The sequence below is a fragment of the Trachypithecus francoisi genome, unplaced genomic scaffold, assembly GCF_009764315.1.
Source record: "Trachypithecus francoisi isolate TF-2019V2 unplaced genomic scaffold, Tfra_2.0 Lachesis_group12, whole genome shotgun sequence".
In the NCBI taxonomy this organism is placed as follows: Eukaryota; Metazoa; Chordata; class Mammalia; order Primates; family Cercopithecidae; genus Trachypithecus; species Trachypithecus francoisi.
Window position 1 is genome coordinate 1,216,411 of NW_022681457.1, and position 22,464 is coordinate 1,238,874.

The 22,464-nt window shown below is 52.4% G+C and overlaps 1 protein-coding gene across 2 annotated transcripts; it reads right to left on the minus strand.

Annotated features, from left to right (window-relative positions):
• Positions 1-2,818: 2,818 nt before the first annotated feature.
• Positions 2,819-22,363, minus strand: RSPH6A (radial spoke head 6 homolog A). 2 transcript variants are annotated; one of them, XM_033223732.1, is made up of 6 exons: positions 21,575-22,363; positions 17,048-17,285; positions 11,083-11,847; positions 8,506-8,650; positions 6,942-7,059; positions 2,819-3,216 (listed from the first exon to the last, which is right to left on the minus strand). In XM_033223732.1, exons 1-6 carry the CDS (start codon positions 22,219-22,221, stop codon positions 2,979-2,981), a joined length of 2,151 nt encoding a protein of 716 aa, XP_033079623.1. In that variant the 5' UTR covers positions 22,222-22,363; the 3' UTR covers positions 2,819-2,978. The 2 variants fall into 2 exon arrangements, with proteins under 2 accessions (XP_033079623.1, XP_033079624.1); XM_033223733.1 differs by lacking the exon at positions 6,942-7,059 and having other exon boundaries at positions 2,993-3,216; positions 21,575-22,356.
• Positions 22,364-22,464: the final 101 nt, after the last annotated feature.

The window sequence follows — 22,464 nt, forward strand, 5'->3', positions numbered from 1 at the left end:
AGCATCTGCTACCATTCTTCCCCACCCTTGGTGACCCGCCAAATCCCTGTGTCCCCACACAACTCAAAGGACTTCCTCTGACCCACTATTGATTAATGCTAACCCCAAACATCCTTCATATTTTCCACCAACCTCCAATATATATTTCCATGACTTTCTTATTTCCAACAACCTTACTTGTCCTCCAAAACCCACCTCTGATTCCCAAATTGTATTGATCCCCACAGTGCCCCAGTGTCCCAGTGATCCACTCGTAACCCAAAGTCTCCCACTGATCCCAACAGCTCCTACTCATAGCCAATGCTCCCCATGTCTGCTGAAGTCACCCAATTCCATTATAGATCTTTCTAGTCTCACGTAGTCACTAGCCTCTACGATTTCTCCTTAGTGTGTCCCAAGGGCATCTCACTCTTAAAAAAAAAAAAAAATCCTACAATGGCTCACGTCTGGAATCCCAGAATCCCAGCACTTTGGGTGGCTGAGGTGGGAGGATCACTTGAGCCCAGGAGATCAAGACTGCAGTGAGCTATGATCACATCACCACACTACAGCCTGGGGGACAGACCCAGACTCAGTCTCTCTAAAACGAAAGAAAGAAGAAAAGAAAGAAAGAAAGAAGGAAGAAGGAAGGAAGGAAGGAAGGAAGGAAGGAAGGAAGGAAGGAAGGAAAGAAAGAAGAATCCTACCATGAACTTGACATCTTACACCAAATCCTTCTCCTCTCTTGCATCACCATCTTAGGGTTAGATCTGCTGTCCACTCAGTCAACCAGGCCACAGACCTGGGTGTCTTCCTAGATGTGTACCATTTATCTTCACTCTCCCCTGCTTACAGCCTCCAAGTCTTCTGCATTCAACCACCTGCAATTCCTCTTTCTCAGTTCCTTGTTCTCCGCAGCCCTGATCCAAGGTCCTCCTCTACCCAAGCCCTTCCCCCACCCCCACATCAACCATGTCTCTTAGTCTCCCAGATTTCTGTCTCACCCCCACTTCCACCTTTCACCTGGCATGTAGAGAGGTTTTTGGATTTTTTTGTTTGTTTTTTCGTTTTTTTTTTTTTGAGACGGAGTCTTGCTCTGTCGCCCAGGCTGGAGTGCAGTGGCTCGATCTGAGCTCACTGCAAGCTCCGCCTCCCGGGTTCCCGCCACTCTCCTGCCTCTGCCTCCCGAGTAGCTGGGATTACAGGCGCCCACCACCACGTCCGGCTAATTTTTTGTATTTGTAGTAGAGACGGGGTTTCACTGTGATCTCGATCTCCTGACCTCGTGATCGGCCTGCCTCAGCCTCCCAAAGTGCTGGGATTACAGGCGTGAGCCACCGCGCCTGGTCTTGTTTTTGTTTTTTGAGACAGAGTCTTGCCCTGCCACCCAGGCTGGAGTGCAATGGCACCATCTCGGCTCAGAGATGAGGTTTCACCATGTTGGGCAGTCTGGTCTTGGTCTTGAACTCCTGACCTCAGGTGATCCAGCCACCTCAGCCTCCCAAAGTGCTGGGAGTACAGGCATGAGCCACAGCACCTGGCCTTTTTTTGGTTTTGTTTTGTTTTCTGTTTTTGAGACGGAGCCTCGCTCTTGTCACGTGGGCTGGAGTGCAATGGTACGATTTTGGCTCACTGCAACCTCCACCTCCTGGGTTCAAGTGATTCTCCTGCCTTAGCCTCCTGAGTGGCTGGGATTACAGGCACCTGCCACCACACCTGGTTACTTTTTTGTAGTTTTAGTAGAGATGGGGTTTCACCATGTTGGCCAGGCTGGTCTCAAACTCCTGACCTCAGGTGATCCACCCACCTCGGCCTCCCTAAGTGCTGGGATTATGAGTGTGACCCACTGCACCTGGCCTAGAGAGGTCTTTCTAAAGCATGAATATGATCAGGGCCCTCCCCTGCTCAAATTCATCTGTAGCGCCCTAGTGCTCTCAGGGCAAAGTTAAACCCCAAGTGATCTGGCCCCTGTCAACCTCTTTTCAATCTCATCTCTCACCACTAACTCCTCACACTATCTATCACCTAAAATGAGGCTTGAAAAACTACCCCAATATATCACACTCTCTCTTGCCCTTGGGTCTTTGCACATTCTGTTCCCTACCCTTGGAATGCCTTTCCCCATTCTTTTCTTGACCCTTTAAGAGTTGGCTCGGGAGCTCCGTCAGTCCTCTGGGCTTCCCCCTTTGGGCTGTCACTGTCTGGAGATGAGTCTCTCTCCCTATAATGTTGTGAGGCCCAGGAAGGCAGGGCTGCAGCTGGTTGGTCACCTCTGTGTCCCCAGCACACGGCTGGGCTGATAGGAGGCATTTCAATAATGGTTTGATGGAGAGGTAAATGAACAAATAAGACAGGTGGGGCTGTTCGCGGTGGCTCACAGCTGTATCCCAACACTTTGGGAGGCCAAGACAGGCAGATCGCTTGATGCCAGGAGTTCAAGACTGGCTTGGGCAACATAACTACCATTTCATAGTGAAAAAATGTAGCTGGGCATGGTGGCCTGTGCCTGCAGTCCTAGTTCCTCAGGACCCTGTCTCTACAAAAATTACAAAAATTACTGTATGCGGTGACGTGTACCTGCAGTCTCAGCTACTCAGGAGGCTGAGATGGGAGGACTGCTTGAGCCTGGGAGGTCAAGGCTGCAGGGAGCTGAGATTGTGCCACTGTACTCCAACCTGGGTGACAGAATGAGACCCTGTCTCAAACAATGACAACAACACAAACCAAACAGGTGGCAGAGACGGCCAGGCAATGTCTGTGCCCTCTGCAGGGCCCAACAGTCCTAGCTTGGAGTTCACGTCAACAGATGTGGTGAACAAATGAATGAATGGCTCATCCATAACGCCGTGGAGAAATTTTATTTGAAGCAGTTGCCTTCCCTTTCTATCCCTGCCCTCTGGGGACAGGAAGCAAACAGTGAAAATATTAATACATCCTAACGACCTCTAAGGGGAAATTTGCTATCTATCTGCTTGGGGAAAGTGGCTAGAAGGCGGGCCTCAGTCATCTGTCTCCTCGCCCTCCTCCTCCTCCTCGCCCTCCTCCTCCTCCTCTGTGGCTCCCAGGGCTTGCTCCTGGGCTGCTTTCAGAGCCTGCTCCTCTTCCACTGTGGGGTCACTCATCTCCATGATCTCTGGGCCACTGGGGTACTCTTGCTGAATGGGGGCTGGCAGGGCAGGGTTGAAGTTCTCAGGGCTGTACTTGTGACCCCAGCCGATGTAGATGTTCTCAAACTTTCTGGAGAGGCAGTGAGACACTGTGAAATTCTCCCTCAAAGACCCCAGACTTTACTTTCTTTCTTTTTTTTTTTTTTTTGAGACGGAGTCTCACTCTGTTGCCTGGAGTGCAGTGGTGCGATCTCAGCTTACTTCAACCTCCGCCTCCCTAGTTCAAGCGATTCTCCTGCCTCAGCCTCCCGTGTAGCTGGGACTACAGGCACACACCATCACGTCCAGCTAATTTTTGTATTTTTAGTAGAGATGGGGCTTCACCCTGTTGGCCAGTCTGGTCTCGAACTCCTGACCTCATGATCCGCCCCCCTCAGCCTCCCAAAGTGCTGGGATTACAGGCATGAGCCACTGCACCCGGCCAGCCTTAACTTTCTTTAAGGGTAGGACCCAGCGTGTGCATAGCATGACTGCAAAGTTGTGGATGGCAGGGTGAAATGTGCTCACTGGGTTTCTCTGTATTACCCAGGCTGGATGCAAACTCCACCTCCTGGGTTCACTGCAAAATCTGCCTCCTGGGTTCAAGTGATTCTCCCACCTCAGCTTCCCAAGTAGCTAGGACTATAGGTGCACACCACTTCACCCAGCTAATTTTTGTATATTTAGTAGAGATGGGGTTTCACCATGTTAGCCAGGCTGGTCTCAAACTTCTGACCTCAAGTGATCTGCGCGCCTCGGGCTTCCGAAGTGCTGGGATTACAGGCATGAGCCACCGTGCCTGGCCTAATTTTTGTATTTTTAGTACAGAGGGGGTTTCACCGTGTTGGCCAGGCTGGTCTCAAATTCCTGACATCAAGTGATCTGCCTGCCTCCAAAGTGTAAAAATTAGCCAGTTGCAGTGGCACATGCCTGTGGTTCCAATTACTGGGGAGGCTGAGGTGGGAGGACTGCTGGAGCCCAGGAGTTTGAGGGTGCAGTAAGTTGTGATCATGCCACTGCACTCCAGCCTGGGTGACAGAGTGAGAACCTGTCTCAAAATAAATCAAGAAGTAAGTAACTAAAAATAACAAATTTAAATTATATATGCGGCTCCTATTTTATTTACGTAAGACATAATTTTATGTTGGATATCAATTTATTTATATGTGACATTTTATTTATGTCCCACATATTATGTGGGACATAAATAAAATTGTCTACTGCTGGGGACACAGCAGTAAGCAAGCTAGACAAAAATCCCTGCCGGGTGTGGTGGTTCAGGCCTGTAATCCCAGCACTTTAGGAGGCCGAGGTGGGAGGATCAACTGAGGTCAGGTGCTCAAGACCACCCCGGTGAAACCCCATCTCTACAAAAAATATAAAAATTAGCTGGGCGTGGTAGCAGGTGCCTGTAGTCCCAACTACTCAGGAGGCTGGGGCATGAGAATCCGTTGAATCCAAGAGATGAAGGTTGCAGTGAGCGGAGATCACACCACTGCACTCCAGCCTGGGTGACAGAGCGAGACTCCATTTCAAAAAAAAAAAAAAAAAAATCCCTGGGTTGTGCCTATATTCTGCTAAGAGGAGATTGATAATGAACAAGGAGATTAGCGCCCAGTCCTAACCCAGCCAATTCAGCCTTTCTGCAGAATTTTAACTAGAGAAGGAAGAGGAACAGATGGGAGGAAAGGGAGGGGACTAAGAGGTAGGGAGAGAGGGAGACAGAGACCGATAAAGAGGCAGAGAGAGCCGAGCGCGGTGGCCCACGCCTGTAATCCCAGCACTTTGAGGGGCCGAGGTGGGTGGATCACCTGAGGTCAGGAGTTGGAGACCAGCCTGGCCAACATGGCGAAATCCCGTCTCTACTAAAAATACAAAAATTAGCTGGGCGTGGTGGCCCATGCCTGTAATCCCAGCTACTGGGAGGGCTGAGGCAGAAAGGATGGCTTGAACCCGGGAGGTGGAGGTTGCAGTGAGCTGAGATCGTACCACTAAACTCCAGCCTGGGCAACAAAATAAGACTTCATCTCAAAAAAAAAAGAAAAGAAAATATTTTAAAATGAGGCCAGGCACAGTGGCTCACGTCTGTAATCCTAGTATGTTGGAAGGCTGAGGTGGGAGGGTTGCTTGAGGCCAGGAGGTGGAGGCTGCAGTGAGCCATGGTCACTCCACTGCACTCCAGCCTGGGTGACAGAGAGAGACCCCATCTCAAAAAAAAAAAAAAAAAAAAGAAAGAAAGAAAAAGAAAAGAAAAAAAAACAATGGAACAATGGGTGGGGGGACAGAAGAGCATTGGGTGGGTGGGGGCAGAGGATGGATGGACAAGTGGAGCCTCAAGTTTGGATAATTTGCTTTCAGAGGAATGTTGGCATCTTGGGGTATGGCCTGAAGAAGGGAGTTGGCAAAAGCAAACGTGCCTCTTCCCAGCTTCCAGAGAAGGAAAAAATAAATGCCAGGAATGTGTTAAAGTATCCAGATTACATGCAATCCCACCACGGCTGTGATTCATACAGGAGCGAATACAGTCCCGGTTCACATTGAGATTAAAAAGGAAATTCTAGGAAAAATCGTCCTGCCATCTGGTGGACAAAGCTGGTAGGTGCGCCCACCTCCAGCTGCAAACCCCCTGTCACGCGGCAGAGCAGAGGGCTGCCAGGTGCCTGGAGGAGAAGGCTGAAGGACTGTGGGGAGTGTGCAACTGGGTGGGAGGATGTGGGAGTGACTTCGGCTTGCCATTCTTGTTTTTTGAAACAAGGTCTTGCTCTGTCGCCCAGACTGGAGTGCAGTGGTGCGATCACAGCTCACTGCAACCTCGACCTCCTGGGCTCAAGCAATCCTTCTGCCTCAGCCTCCTAAGTAGCTGGGACTCTGTAGTATGTGCAACTATGCCTAGCTGAGTTTTAAATTTATTATTATTATTTTTTGTACAGATAGGGTCTTACTATGTTCCCCTGGCTGGTCTCGAGCTCCTGGGCTCAAGCAATCCTCCCACCTTGGCCACCCAGAGTGCCGGGATTACAGGCATGAGCCAGTGCATCTGGCCCAAGCTTGCCATTCTTTTTGGAACAACTGGTGGTGGGAGGGAAGGTTTCTGCCCCATAGAGAGAAGAGCCTTTCAATTGGAAGAACAGGCCGGGTGTGGTGGCTCACGCCTGTAGTCCCAGCACTTTGGGAGACCGAGGTGGGCAGATCACTCGAGGTCAGGAGTTTGAGACCAGCCTGGCCAACATGGTGAAATCTTGTCTCCACTGAAAATGCAAAAATTAGCCAGGCGTGGTGGCATGTGCCTATAGTCCCAGCTACTAGGGAGGCTGAAGCAGGAGAATCACTTGAACCTTGGAGGCGGAAGTTGCAGTGAGCTGGGATGGCGCCACTGCACTGTCACCCAGCCTGGGTGACAGAGCAAGAGTCCATCTCAAACAAAACAAAACCACAAACAAAAAAACTGGAAGAACTGTCCAGGGGACCCCAGGGGAGGAGTTAGCTTCCCCAGACAGGGACTCTGTCCCTGTCATCAGGGGGCTGGAGATCCAGGTTCGTATCCCACAAGTGCTGTGTGACCTTAGCCAGTCCCTCCCACCCTCTGATTCTCCATGCTCTCATCATGACTCATCACCAAGACCCATCCTAGTGGGCTGGTATTTCCCACTTTAGCCCCTGGTGAAACTCAGAGGAGCTATGAGGGGGTCAGTCCTAGGGGCTTCCAGAAGGGGGCCCTCCCCATCTCTGCCCACCCTGGTGAGTTGCCCAGCCCAACCAGGCCTTGAAGAAGTCCTGAGGGATTCTCCTGCTGGGAGGGGCTGGGGGAAGACCTACTTGCCACTGGCATAGGCATAGGCCCCAGGCCAGAGGTTGGAGCGCACAACGGCCACTGAGTACTGCGGGCAGAGGCTGCAGGACAGGCGGGTGGTCCAGGGTGCCAGGTGCATGATTTCTGTGGTGGAGAGGCAGCAGAGGGGGGCAGCAGGGTCAGGAAGGCCCTCAGGCCCTGCACTGCACCCTGGAGGAAGGCAGGCAGCAATAAGTGAGGCCTGGAGGGGCATAAGGGGAACTACAGCCACCAACAGCTCGGGCTGCGGTGTTTGAACCCTGGCTGCAGACCACACTCTCTCTCACGTGCTCTTTTTTTTTTGGAGACAGAGTCTCGTCACTTTGTCACTCAGGTTGCAGTGCAGTGGCGTGAGCTCGACTGACTGCAACCTCTGCCTCCTGGGTTCAAGCGATTCTCCTGCCTCAGCCTCCCGAGTAGCTGGGATTACAGGCATGCACCACCACGCCCAGCTAATTTTGTATTTTTAGTAGAGACAGGGTTTCACCATGTTGGCCAAGCTGATCTCGAACTCCTGACCTTAGGTGATCCACCCACCTCGGCTGGCTGCATCCAGGAAATGGGGAGACTCATCTGGCCTTTGTTGCAGGGTGACAGTGAGGCCTGGTGACAAGGTCTGCGCACACCTGCTGCAGTGCCTGGTGCCCAGCAGGGCCCCCCAACTGAGGAGCCGCTGTGATTCCGCTCCTGAGTTGGCCATCAGTTTAGACCAGGGTGCAGAGGGCAGGGCACAGCCTGGCAGGATCTGGCTTCAAATCCAGGACTTGTCCCCTGGCCCACTCCTAGCCTCTCTCTCCACTTCCCTGTGGGTGCCCGAGGCCCCAACGTTACGAAATTCCTGTCCATTCATCCAAAATCCAGCTCCAGGTTGGGCACAGTGGGTCATGCCTGTAATCCCAGCACTTTGGGAGGCCGAGTAAGGTGGATCACTTGAGGTCAGGAGTTCGAGATCAGCCTGGCCAACATGGTGAAACCGCATCTCTACTAAAAATACAAAAGTTATCTGGGAGTGGTGGCACATGCCTGCAATCCAGCTACTCAGGAGGCTGAGACGAGAAAATTGCATGAAACCGAGAGGTTGAGGTTGCAGTGAGCCAAGATTGCACCACTACACCCCAGCTTGGGCGACGGAGCAAGACTCCATCTCAAAACAACAACAACACACATACACACATACACACACACACACACACACACATACACCCAGCTCCAGTCTTTAGGGAGGGCTCCCCAACTACATCCCCCTCCCTCCAGGCCCACGTGGGACTCAAAAGGCCACATTCTAAGGTTTGGGCCATTGCCACAAGTCTATGGACATGTTCCCACAGCACACCCTGCCGCAGGTGAGCGCGGGGACTCCCGCCTCCCACATGGCAGGGGCAGGGGGCCACTGTGATGGGGCCACTGTGATCACGCCCATTTTTTAGCTGAGAGAGCCTCTGAGGCTGGGAGGGAAGGACTGGGGAGATGGACCCCAGCAGTCTAGCCACCCCTCCCTTTCTTCCTAGCCCTCCCCAGCTAGTGGTGTACAGGCTGAGAAGGTTTCCTTACCCGCATCTTCTGAAAGTGGCGTTAGCAGTGGGGGGCCAACCTCCTGCTCCACCTCCTCTGGCCCCTCATCAGCCTTCTCTTCCTCCTCCCCCAGGTCCTCTTCCTCCTCTGTCTTCTGCAAAGGGTTCACCCAAGTGCAGCGACCCTAGGGGTGGGGGGAAGCTCAGGCGATGGCCCCAGCGCACAGAGCCCAGCCTGCATCCTGTGGGGGAGGCGAAGGACCAACAGGACTGAAGCACAGCCTTGTCCTCAGAGACCCAGGCACGGCAAGAGGGCAAGATGTAGCCGCACAGTTAAGAGGAGGTGGGAAACGGGCCGACAGAACTGCTATATTGAGATGAGGACTCCTGTGTGACCCCCATTCATGCATTCATTCACGCATTGATTCTTTTTTTTTCTTTTCTTTTTTTTCTTTTTTTGAGACAGAGTTTTACTCTGTGGCCCAGGCTAGAGTACAGTGGCACGATCTTGGCTCACTGCAACCTCTGCCTTCTGGTTTAAGTGATTCTCCTGCCTCAGCCTCCCGAGTAGCTGGGATTAAGGTGCCTGACACCATGCCCAGCTACATTTTGTATGTTTTAGTAGAGACAGCATTTCGCCATGTTGGCCAGGCTGGTCTCGAACTCCTGACCTCAAGTGATCCACCCGCCTCGGTCTCCCAAAGTGCTGGGATTACTAGCGCGAGCTATTGCACCTGACCCACGACTCACTCATTGATTTTTTTTTTTTTTTTTTTGAGACGGAGTCTCGCTCTGTCGCCCAGGCTGGAGTGCAGTGGCTGGATCTCACCTCACTGCAAGCTCTGCCTCCCGGGTTCATGCCATTCTCCTGCCTCAGCCTCCCGAGTAGCTGGGACTACAGGCGCCCGCCACCTCGCCTGGCTAGTTTTTTTTTGTATTTCTTTTAGTAGAGACGGGGTTTCACCATGTTAGCCAGGATGGTCTCGATCTCCTGACCTCATGATCCGCTCATCTCAGCCTCCCAAAGTGCTAGGATTACAGGCTTGAGCCACCGCACCCGGCTGATTCTTTTTTTTTTTTTTTTCTGTGACGGAGTCTCGGTCTGTCACCCAGGCTGGAGTGCAGTGGCGCAATCTCGGCTCACTGCAAGCTCCGCCTCCCGGGTTTACCTCCCGAGCAGTGGTTCATGCCTGTAATCCCAGCACTTTGGAAGACTGAGGCAGGTGGATCACTTGAGGTCAGGAGTTTGAGACCAGCCTGGCCAACATGGAGAAACGCCATCTCTACTAAAAAATACAAAATTTAGCTGGGCATGGTGTCAGGCACCTGTAATCCCAGCACGAGGTGGGCGGACCACGAGGTCAGGAGATGGAGACCATCCTGGCTAACATGTTGAAACCCCATCTCTAGTAAAAATACAAAAAATTTAGCCGGGCATGATGGGGGACGCCTGTAGTCCCAGTTATTCAGGAGGCTGAAGCAGGAGAATGGCATGAACCCAGGAGGCAGAGCTTGCAGTGAGCCAAGATCATGCCACTGCACTCTAGCCTGGGCAATAGATCGAGAATCTGTCTCAGGAAAAAAAAAAAGAAAAAGAAAAAAACAAATTAGCCAGGCATAGTTGTGGTGGTACGTGCCTGTAGTCCTAGCTACTCAGGAGGCTGAGGCAGGAGGATTGCTTGAGCCCTGGAGGTCAAGGTAGCAGTGAATTATGATCGTGCCACTGCATGCCAGCCTGGGTGACACAGCAAGAAGCTATGTGTTAAAAGAAAAAAAAAAAGTTGGGAGTGGTGGCTCAAAGTGCTGTAATCCCAGCACTTTGAGAGGCTGAGGCGGGCAGATCACCTGAGGTCAGGAGTTTGAGACCAGCCTGACCAACATGAAGGAACCCTGTCTCTCCTAAAAGTACAAAATTAGTTGGGCGTGGTGGTGCATGCCTGTAATCCCAGCTACTTGGGAGGCTGAGGCAGGAGAATTGCTTAAACTAGGGAGGCGGAGGTTGCAGTGAGCCAAGATCACGCCATTGCACTCTAGCCTGGGTGACAAGAGCAAAACTCTGTCTCAAAAAAAAAAAAGAGGAAAAAGAAGAAGAAGAAGAAAAAAGGACCGGACGTAGTGGCTCATGCCTATAATCCTAGCACTTTGGGAGGCCAAGGCGGGCGGATTGTCTGAGCCCAGGAGTTTGAGACCAGCTTGGGCAACACAGTGAAACCTCATCTCTACTAAAATACAAAAAATTAGCCGGGTGTGGCGGTGTGTGCCTGTAGTACCAGCTACTCAGGAGGCTGTGGCAGGAGAATCGTCTGAACCTGGGAGGTGGAGGCTGCAGTGAGCTGAGATCGCGCCACTGCACTCCAGCCTGGGTGACAGAGACTCCGTTCCCCCCCACCAAAAAAAAAAAAGAAAGACGGAAAGAAAAGAAAAAAAAATGCCTCTGTCCCCAAAGGTTTCTGACGGGATTATCAGCCAGTTATCTGTTGAACCAATGAATGGATGGATGAATGAACGAATGAATGTTAGTTGCCTGGCAGAGAGTAAGAGCTTGAGGTCAGTACTGCAGGGTCATGCGCGAGCCCCCTGCCCCTGCCATGTGGGAGGCCGGAGTCCCGGCGCTCACCTGCGGCAGGATGTGCTGTGTGTGATGCACCCAGTTGGCCATGGAGTCGACCAGCTCCAGCACGGGGATGCCCTCGAAGTCGGGGTTCTCCTCGTAGGAGTCGCGCCCAGCACCACCTTCCTCCTCCTCGTCACCCTCCTCCTCGCTAAACTGATAGAAGCCCAGCGGGCTGACCTGCGTGGCGGCCGAGATGCGGGCTATTTGGGCCCGCAGGTAGTTGGCCTCGTTGCCCGGGAAGGGCGGGTAGCTGACCACCGGTGCGTCCAGGTAGCCAGTGAAGAACTTCTTGATCTTTCGGGCGTTCACGATCTGGGCCGGGGTGACGTGCGGCAGCCGCGTCCACGGCAGGCCCGGCTCGTTGCACACAAAGTACAGGTACTTGTTGGCGCCTGAGCGGCTCTCCTCCTTGGGGATCACGGGCGGCGGCTTCCACACGGGCTTAGGGATGATGTCCACGGCCTTCTCCTCGTCCTCCTCGCCCTCCTCCTCGCCGTGCGCCTCCATGACCTCGCCACCCTCGGTCATCTCCTCCATCTCCTCCTCCTCCGCCTCCTCCTCGCCCTCCCGGAATTCCACCTCGGCCACCAGGTAGCTGCGGTTCATTCCCAGGATCTTGCCCCAGAAACGACAGGTGTGGATTGGCTGCTGCTCCGCCAGCTGCTTCATGGCCAGGAAAATGCGGAAGCTCTCGTCGGAGCTCAGGCCGACGCCGGCCTGCTCGAAGTAGAAAGCAGTCTCCATGATGTTGGGCACGGGTGTCTCCCCCTGCGCAGGGTAGGGTGGAGGGCAGAGGGGAGAATGCTGAAGCTCCGCTCCCTAGTCTACCTTTGCCAGACTTTTCTAGAGTCAAGAGAGCTAAAAGAGGCTGGGTGCAGTGGCTCACGCCTATAATCCCAGCACTTTGAAAGGCCCAGGCCGGTTGGTCACTTGAGGTCAGGAATTCGAGTCCAGCCTGGCCAACATGGTGAAACTCTGTCTCTACTAAAAATACAAAAATTAGCCAGCCATACAAGCCGGCGCCTGTAATCCCAGCTACCCAGGAGGCTGAGGCAGGAGAATCATTTGAACCAGGGAGGCGGAGTTTGCAGTGAGCTGAGATTGCTCCACTGCACTCCAGCCTGAGCAACAGAGTGAGACACAGTCTCAAAAAATAAAAAGAGGCCTGATGTGGTGGCTCACGCCTGAAATTCCAGCACTTAGGGAGGCCAAGGCAGGCAGATAACTTGAGGTTAGGAGTTTGAGACCAGTCTGGCCAACATGGTGAAAGACTGTCTCTACAAAAAATACAAAAATTAGCCAGTCGTGGTGACAGGCGCCTGTAATCCTAGCTATTTGGGAGGCTGAGGCAGGAGGATCGCTTGGACCTGAGAGGTGGAGGTTGCAGTGAGCCAAGATCACACCACTGCACTCCAGCCTGGGTGACAGAGTGAGACTCTGTCTCAAGAAGAGAAGAGAAGAGAGAAGAGAGAAGAGAGAAGAGAGAAAAGAAAAGAGAAAAGAAAAGAAAAAGAAACCTAGGCCGGGCGCGGTGGCTCAAGCCTGTAATCCCAGCACTTTGGGAGGCCGAGATGGGCGGATCACGAGGTCAGGAGATCGAGACCATCCTGGCTAACACGGTGAAACCCCGTCTCTACTAAAAATACAAAAACTAGCTGGGCGAGGTGGCGGGCACCTGTAGTCCCAGCTACTCGGGAGGCTGAGGCAGGAGAATGGCGTAAACCCGGGAGGCGGAGCTTGCAGTGAGCTGAGATCCAGCCACTGCACTCCAGCCTGGGCGACAGAGCGAGACTCCGCCTCAAAAAAAAAAAAAAAAAAAAAGAAAAGAAAAAGAAACCTAAAAGATTCTGTAACTCAGCTGCTTAGGCCTCTCGTGCTGGCCAGTGAGATGTAGGGAAAGCCCTTGGAGAGGATGTCTCTGATGGAGAAGAAAAGGGAAAACCACACTAGGAGAAAATCTTTTGCCTTTTGTCTTTTGTCTTTCCCTATTCTTCCTGCCTGGAATGGGGATATAAGATCTGGAGCCACAGCAGCTATCTTGGGACCATGAAGCAACACACGGGAGACAAAGTACTACACCCTTAATGGTGGTGGAGATGAATGGTGGAAATTGCTTGGTCCTCAGTAGCATTGCTCAGATGCCTTACCCACCCTGACCTTCTTGTTCCTGTAACAAAGAAGCCACTTTTATTCATGATTTCTGTGACTTGAGGCCTGATGCATTCCTAACACGAACTCCATGTTTCACAGAAAGTTAAACGAGAAGACAGGTCTTGAACGGAGGAGTCAGTGATGTTAGAGGATGGTAATAAGTCTGCCCTCACTGCCTCCATCTATACCATTTGCTTGATTCACACAGCCAGAGGACGGGTGGGGCGGAGGAGAAGAAGAAAAGGAGAGGAGGAGGAGGAGGAAAAAGAGGAAGAAGGAAAGAAGGAGAAAGAGAGAGAGAGAGAGAGCACGGCTCAGAAAGGGATTGAAGGCAAGCAGGCTGCAACTAGAAGCCAGCAAAGTTTACGGCCGCGCACGGTGGCTCATGCCTGTAACCCCAGCCCTTTGGGAGGCCGAGGCAGGCAGATCACGAGGTCAGGAGATTGAGACCATCTTGGCTAAAATGGTGAAACCTCGTCTCTACTAAAAATACAAAAAATTAGCCAGGCCTAAGAGGCACGCACCTGTAGTCCCAGCTACTTGGAAGGCTGAGGCAGGAGAATGGCATGAACCCAGGAGGTGGAGACTGCAGTGAGCGGAGATTGCACCACTGCACTCCAGCCTGGGTGACAGAGGGAGACTCCATCTCAAAAAAAAAAAAAAGAAAGAAGCCAGCAAAGTTTTGGCTCAGAAGCCAGGGAAAGAAGTGTAATGTACATCGGCACAGGCCACAGACCAATATCCTTCCTTCTCCCCGGGAAATGCCTGCCAGCCCCTATCCACGTGGCCACAAGGCTGTCACCAACACTTTATTATTCAATCAGTCCCGAAATCTTTATTATTTATTTATTTATTGTTATTATTATTTTTGAGACAGAGTCTTGCTCTGTCACCCAGGCTGGAGTGCAGTGATATGATCTCAGCTCACTGTAACCTCCGCCTCCTGGGTTCAAGCCAGTCTCCTGCCTCAGCCTCCCCAGTAGCTGGGATTATAGGCATGCACCACCACGCCCAGCTGGTTTGTGTATTTTTAGTACATTTTTTGTAGTTTGTATTTTTTGTATTTAGTACAATTTTTATATTTTAGTCCTGACCTCATGATCCACCCTCCTCGGCCTCCCATAGTGCTGGGATTATAAGCGTGAGCCACCACATCCGGCCCTGTCACAATTAATTAAAATTTAAAAAAGAAAAGCCCTCCAGCTGGTGATTCTCAGTGTCTCAGTGATTGGCTCTGTGTGCAGAGAGTAACAGCATGTAGAACGAACGCCTGGCGCTTGAGTTACATGATGAAATGAGAGCACGCTCCTAAAGCTCTTAGCAGGGGACCAAGCAGGTGTCAGAATTATCATAGAGTCCAGAACAAAAGTCTGTTGAACGAGTGAAAGAACACTTCGTCCCAATTTTAAGCATCATCCAATTCTGGGTTTGTGAAATTAAATATAGCCAGTCCCAGACTTAAGATAATTTGACTTAGAGTTTTCAACTTTAGGGTGGGTTTATCAGGGTATTAAATGCATTTTTGACCTATGACTTTTTTTTTTTTTTTTTTTTGAGATGGAGTCTTGCTCTCACACTCAGGATGGAGTACAGTGGCACGATCTGGGCTCAGTACAACATCCACCTCCTAGGTTCAAGCCATTCTCCTGCCTCAGCCTCCCGAGTAGCTGGGATTACAGGTGCCTGCCACCACGCCTGACTAATTTTTGTACTTTTAGTAGAGATGGGGTTTCACTATGTTGATCAGGCTGGTCTTGAACTCCTGACTTCAGGTGATCTGCTCACCTCAGCCTCCCAAAGTTGCTGGGATTACAGACGTGAGCCACGGTGCCCGGCCAATATTTTTGACTGATAATGGATTTATTGGGACCTGACCCCAGGCAGGAGTTGAAGAGCATCTTGTATTCTTTTTTTTTTTTGAGACAGAGTCTCGCTCTGTCACCCAGGCTGGAGTGCAGTGGCCGGATCTCAGCTCACTGCAAGCTCCGCCTCCCGGGTTCACGCCATTCTCCTGCCTCAGCCTCCCAAGTAGCTGGGACTACAGGCGCCCGCCTCCAGGCCCGGCTAGTTTTTTGTATTCTTTAGTACAGACAGGGTTTCACCGTGCTAGCCAGGATGGTCTCGATCTCCTGACCTTGTGATCCGCCCATCACGGCCTCCCAAAGTGCTGGGATTACAGGCATGAGCCACCGCGCCCGGCCGAAGAGCATCTTGTATTCTGAGGACAGTGGAATGTTAATGAGTCCTGGGTGCTGCAGTTCTTAGTGGATCTCAATTTATAAACTGAGAAACTGAGGCTAGGAGAAAAGGAGTAATCGATTCAGTGTCCAGAGACTCCAGGAGGCACTGAATTTCACAGAAAATGTCTGCAGGGCAAAATCGTTTTCTGGAGAGAGGAGTAGGAGATGGTACGAGAGACCAGTCTCCGTCTCTGCCTGGCAGCCGGACTTAGCTTTCTAAAAAGCAGAGCTTCTCAGGGTATGCTTAAGTGAAAAATCCAATTGAAAGATTAAAACAAGCAAACAAAAACAGCCAGGGGCGGTGGCTCATGCCTGTAATCCCAGCACTTTGGGAGGCCGAGGCGGGTGGATCCCTTGAGGTCAGGAGCTCAAGACTAGCTTGGCCAACACAGTGAAACCCCATCTCTACCAAAAAATACCCCCCGAAATTAGCTGGGCATGGTGGCACTTGCCTGTAGTCCCAGGTACTCAGTAAGCTGAGGAAGGAGAATCATGAATCACTTGAACTCAGGAAGTGAAGGTTGCAGTGAGCCAAAATCACACCACTGCACTCCAGCCCGGGAGACAGTAAAACTACGTCTCAAAAAAAAAAGAAAAAATTGTGTGTGTGCGCGTATATATGTTTTTTTTTTTAATTTTTTTTTTTTCTGTTTTTTGAGACGGAGTCTCGCTCTGTCGCCCAGGCTGGGGTGCAGTGGTGCGATCTTGGCTCACTGCAAGCTCCGCCTCCTGGGTTCACGCCATTCTCCTGCCTCAGCCTCCTGAGTAGGTGGGACTACAGGCGCCCGCCACCATGCCCGGCTAATCTTTAGTATTTTTAGTAGAGATGGGGTTTCACTGTGTTAGCCAGGATGGTCTCGATCTCCTGACCTCGTGATCTGCCTGCCTTGGCCTCCCAAAGTGCTAGGATTACAGGCATGAGTCACCGTGCCCGGCCGAAAAAACTATATATATTAAAATATATATATAAAATAAAAATTAAATAAAAAGCAGAGCTGACAGCCTTTCCTTTGCTTCAGACCATTCAACGGTGCTCCAGTGGCCTCAGGAGAAAGCCCACATCTTTTGCCTGGTGTTCAAGGCCTCCTGTGACCTGGTCCTGCCTCCTCCACTGGGGGCACCCATGAGACTGAAGTTGTTTTTGTTTTTTTGTTTTATTGTTTTTTTTGATACAGAGTTGTGTTCTGTTGCCCAGGCTAGAGTACAGTGGCGGGATCGGCTCACTTCAACCTCCATTTTTGGTTCAAGTGATTTTCCTGTCTCAGCCTCCTGAGTAGTTGGGATTACAGGTGCCCGCCATCACACCCAGCTAATTTTTGTATTTTTAGTAGAGACAGCGTTTTGCCATATTGACCAGGTTGGTCTTGAACTCGTGACCTCGTGATCCACCCACCTCGGCCTCCCAAAGTACTGGGATTACAGGCATAAGCCACCCCATCCTGCCGAGACTGAAGTTATTTTGTGACTGGATTGTCCAATGCTGTCTTTTGTCTCCGGGCCTCGGCACAGGCTGTGCCCTAAGTATGCTTGGGCTCCCACTGACCCTGAAGCCCACCTCTCCTGACTGGCTCACTCACCACCTCCTCCTCCATCTCCTGTTCGCCTTCGGCACCGCCTCCACTCCGGGTGAACAGCGCCTTCTGTTTCTCTGCCATCTCGTAGGTGGGCTGCATTTCGGGATCGTCCCACAGCGTGTCCAGCTTGGGGTGGAACCACTCCCACTGCGTGGTGCGGTTCAGCGACTCCAAGACAGACAAGGGGTCCTCGGGCCGCTGGTTCAGGATCTTGGTCAGCAAGTTCACCAGGTGCTCGTACCTGCCTCCCACAGGAGGAATGAGAAGAGAGGGGCCTCACTCGCTCAGCTCACTGAGCCGGCTCCCATGTGCCTGGCCCTGTGCCTGGTGCTGGGGACACAGTAGGGAACAGAAAAGGTTCCGGCCCAGGTGTAGCTGACATTTATTTATTTATTTACTTATTTTTATTTATTTATTTATTTTTTGAGATGGAGCCTTGCTCTGTTGCTCAGGCTGGAGTGCAGTGGTGCATCTCTGCTCACTACCTCTGCCTCCCGGGTTCAAGCGATTCTCCTGCCTCAGCCTCCCTAGTAGCTGGGATTACAGGCACCCGCCACCATGCCCGGCTAATTTTTGTAGTTTTAGTAGAGACGGGGTTTCACCATATTGGTCAGGCTGGTCCTGAACTCCTGACCTCGTGATCTGCCCGCCTCAGCATCCCAAAGTGCTGGGATTGCAGGCATAAGCCACCATGCCCGGCCGACATTCTTTTTTTTTTTTTTTTTTTTTTTTTTTTTGAGGCAGTGTCTCGCTCTGTGGCCCGGACTGGAGTGCAGTGGCCGGATCTCAGCTCACTGCAAGCTCTGCCTCCGGGTTTACGCCATTCTCCTGCCTCAGCCTCCCGAGTAGCTGGGACTACAGGCGCCCGCCACCTCGCCCGGCTACTTTTTGTATTTTTAGTAGAGACGGGGTTTCACCGTGTTAGCCAGGATGGTCTCGATCTCCTGACCTCGTGATCCGCCCGTCTCGGCCTCCCAAAGTGCTGGGATTACAGGCTTGAGCCACCGCGCCCGGCCGACATTCTTTTTTTGAGGCAGAGTCTCGCGCTGTCGCCCAGGTTGGAGTGCAGTGGCGCGATCTCGGCTCACTGCAAGCTCCGCATCCTGGGTTCACGCTGTTTTCCTGCATCAGTCTCCTAAGTAGCTGGGACCACAGGTGCCTGCCACCACGCCCGGCTAATTTTTTGTATTTTCAGTAGAGACAGGGTTTCACCGTGTTAGCCAGGATGGTCTCTACCTCCTGACCTGGTGATCTGCCCGCCTCGGCCTCCCAAAGTGCTGGGATTACAGGCGTGAGCCACCACACGTGGCCTCCCGGCTGACATTCTTATGATGGAGACTGAGACTAATCAAACAAGCAAAATATATACAGCGTGTCAGGCATGGGGTGGTAATTTATAGGGTGACACATAAAGTACTGAATGGGGCCTGGGGGTGCCAGGGATGGGAGAGGGTTTGCAATTTTATTTTTTAAATTTATTTTTCAGACGGGGTCTCACTCTGTTACCCAGGCTGGAGTGCAGTGGTGCGACCTTGGCTCACTGCAGCCTCTGTCTCCTGGGTTCAAGTGATTTTCCTGCCTCAGCCTCCTAAGTAGCTGGGATTACAGGCACACACCACCACGTCCCGCTAATGTTTTTGTATTTTTTGTAGAGACACAGTTTCATCATGGTGGCCAGGCTGGTCTCAAACTCCTGACCTCAGGTGATCTGCCTTCCTCGACCTCCCAAAGTGTTGGGATTACAGGCATGAGCCACCACACCTAGCCAACATTTGTATTCTTCTTCTTATTATTTTTGAGACAGAATTTTGCTCTGTTGCCCAGGCTGGAGTGCAGTGGTGTGATCTCAGCTCACCACCACCTCTGCCTCCTGGGTTCAAGCGATTCTCCTGCCTCGGACTCCTGAGTAGCTGGGACTACAGGCGCGCACCACCATCCCCAGCTAATTTTTGTATTTTTAGTAGAGATGGAGTTTCACTTTGTTGGCCAGGCTGGGCTCAAACTCCTGACCTTGTGATCTGCCCACTTCGGCCTCCCAAAGTGCTGGGATTACAGGTGTGAACCACTGTGCCTGGCCAGCATTTGTATTTTTCTTTTTTTTGACACAAGGTCTCACTTTGTCACCCAAGCTGGAGTGCAGTGGCTCGGTCTTGGCTCACTGCAACCTCTGGTTCCCAGGTTCAAGTGATTCTCCCGCCTCAGCCTCCCCGGTAGCTGGGATTACACGTGTGCCACCATACCTGGCTAATTTTTGTACTTTTTGTAGAGATGGGGTTTTGCAATGTTGCCCAGGCTGGTCTCAAACTCCTGGACTCAAGTGATCTGCCTGCCTCAGCCTCCCAAACTGCTGTGATGACAGGTGTGAGCCACCGGGCCCAGCCACAGTCAGCCTTTGAAACCAAGTTGGTCTGATTTCCAAGCATGTTATGTGTCACCTTTTGCTGTGCGGAAACTGTTTTGTTGGCAGTCTTTGGTGTGGTGTTGGGCCATCATGGAAGTTGGGAAAGGTAAGAAGAAGTGAGACTTTGGCTAGGGCTTCTCAGGAAGACAGGCTGAAGCTCTGAAAAGCTGGCACTTGGGGAATAGCCAGAGGTTAATTCTGACTAGATTCTAGGATCCGAGGAAGGAGCAGGTAGTGACTAGAAATGAAATTTGGACAGTGGGCAGGGGCTGAACCATATAAGGCCTTTTGTTTGTTGGTTTGTTTGAGACAGAGTCTCGCTCTGTTGCTCAGGCTGGAGTGCATTGGCACGATCTTGGCTCACTGTAGCCTCTGCCTCCCGGTTCAAGTGGTTCTCCTGCCTCAGTCTCCTGAGTGGTTGAGATCACAGGCCTGTGCCACCACGCCTGGCTTTTTGTATTTTTAGTAGAGACGGGTTTTGCCATGTTGGCCAGGCTGGTCTCGAACTCCTGACTTCGAGTGATCTGTCTGCCTCGGCCTCCCAAAGTCCTGGGATTACAGGCATGAGCAAGGCCTAGTATGTCTCAGGTCAGGAGCCTTGAAGGCTGTGGTGAGGAGTCTGAGCTTCCCTCACGGGTAATGGGGAGCCATAGCAGATTCTGAGCATTGGAGGGAGAGGGCTGGCTTTGTGCTTTAGTAAGAACCATTACTTCATCAATGTCATTTCTCCCGCTCTCCCTCTTCCTCCCTTGGTTCCAGACATACCAGCTCCTCAAAAACAGCAAGCCTCAGAGACTTTGCATGTGTCGTGCGCTCTGCCTGGCTCACTCTTCCTCCAGTTATCTGTAAGATGCTCTCCCTCGCCTCCTTCAGGGCCCTAATCAAATGTCACCTCCTTGGACAGGCCTCCTCTGACCCACACAATTTATTTTTTTTGAGACGGAGTCTCGCTCTGTTGCCCAGGCTGGAGTGCAGTGGCATGATCTCGGCTCGCCGCAACCTCTGCCTCCCGGGTTCAAGCGATTCTCCTGCCTCAACCTCTCAAGGAGCTAGGATTACAGGCCCATGCTACCATGCCCTAATAATTTTTGTATTTTTCAGTAGAGACGGGGTTTCACTATGTTGGCAAGCCTGGTCTTGAACTCCTGACCTCAGGTGATCCGCCCGTCTCGGCCTCCTAAAGTGCTGGGATAATAGGTGTGAGCCACCACGCCCGGTCAGACCCCCACTATTTTGTGTTCCCTAGCCCTCTTAGCCTCCCTTATTTTTGACCTGAGCCCTTAGCTTCAGTTGATCCCTTTTTCTCTTTCTTGCCCACTCCCCTATAAGGAGAGCGTCCTAGGCATCTAATGGAGGCTGAGAGCAGTGTATTGTGACTACAGCTAAGTGGCTTTGGCAAGTATCTTCCTCAGGCAGGGAGGTTTAGTTGCAGGATAAGAGGGTCTCAGGAGGGCTGGGCACGGTGGTTCATGCCTGCAATCCCAGCACTTTGGGAGGCCAAGATGGGCAGATCACTTGAGGTCAAGAACTTGAAACTAGCCTGGGTAACATGGTGAAACCTTCTCTCCACTAAAAACACAAAAATTAGCTGGGTGAGGTGGAGCGCGCCTGTAACCCCAGCTACTCGGGAGGCTGAAGCAGAAGAATCACTTTAACTCAGGGGGGAGAGGTTGCAGTGAGCTGAGATCGCACCACTGTGCTCCAGCCTGGGCGACAGGGTGAGATTATGTCTGGGGTAAAACAAAACAAAAAAAAAGCAAGAGGACGGGGGGAGCCAAATCATGTGTTCTAGAATCCTGACTCTGCCACATCCTAGCTGTGTAGTTTTGGGTAAGCAACCCAACTTCGTGTCTCAGTCTCCTCCTCTGTAAAGCAGGATGAGCTGATGGGCTCATCTCCGCTGAGAATTAGGTGTGAGTGTGCGCAGTGCTGGCACATGTCTGGGAAGTGAATGCTAGCTGTTGTTAGCACTGATTCCGACTCTGAGCTGAATTAGAGGCTGGGAGCAGCCACCGGTTTTCCATGAGGGACGATCCCTTGTCTGACTGACTTGAGGTAGAGGTAGAGACTTGGGTGGGGCCCCTCCCTGCCTGGGTCCCCCAACCGCCCCACTCCTAGCCCCTGCTCACAGGCTGAGGTCGCAACTGCTGCTGGTCTGCAGCAGGTAGGCTTTGGCGTTCTGCACGGCCAGCTCCAGAGGCTCGGGCTCAGGCACTTCGACACTGTAGTGTGGGAAGCTCAGCTCAGAGGGCGAGAACTGAAAGGCAGGATCATCCCTTATGTAGGGCCCGTGCTGGGCACCTTCAGAGAACTGGTCTGTCTGGTAGAGGTTGAACGGGTCCAAGGGGTTAACTGGGGGCTCCGGGAAGGTGGAATCCAGTTGCTGCAACAGGCTGCTTTGGCCCTGCTGGAGCCGCTGCATTAGGCTGGTGGTGAGCTCGGCGGCCTGGATCCTGCTTTCATCCGAGTAAGCCTGGGGCTGGAACTCCAAGGGAAAGCCCGTGTTCATGGATGGGTACTCCATGCTACCCATCCGGGCTTCCTCAGCCTGGAAGGTCCGGGGCATCAGCAAACTCTCCTGTTGGGACAGGCTGCCCCTCTGTGACCAACCCGGGGCGTTACGCCAGGCGTCTGGCGCTATCTGCTGCCCCTCCTCGGGGTCCGCTGCCAGGGGCTGAACTTGGTCCTGACTGTGCTGCCTCTGGGAGGCCTGGGAAGTCCTCCGGTCCGGGGGCTGCTGGGGAGGGCGCTCAGGGTAGGGCGGCAGGTCCCCCATGGTTCGCCAGGAGGAACAGACCTCTAGGAGAAAGGCTTACAGACAAGGAAGCCAAGCGAGCTACCTGTCGACACCGCCGGTTTCTGAGCAGCGGAAGCGGGGGCCGTTACCCGGGGAGGGCGCGGGGAGCCGGGCCAGGGTGGGTTCCGCGCAGGCTCCGGGCGGCGCGCACTCCCGATCCCGCGCAGCCCCACGGCGGACGTCGCGCCAGACTCGAGACGGCACCCGCGCCCCAGGCCCACC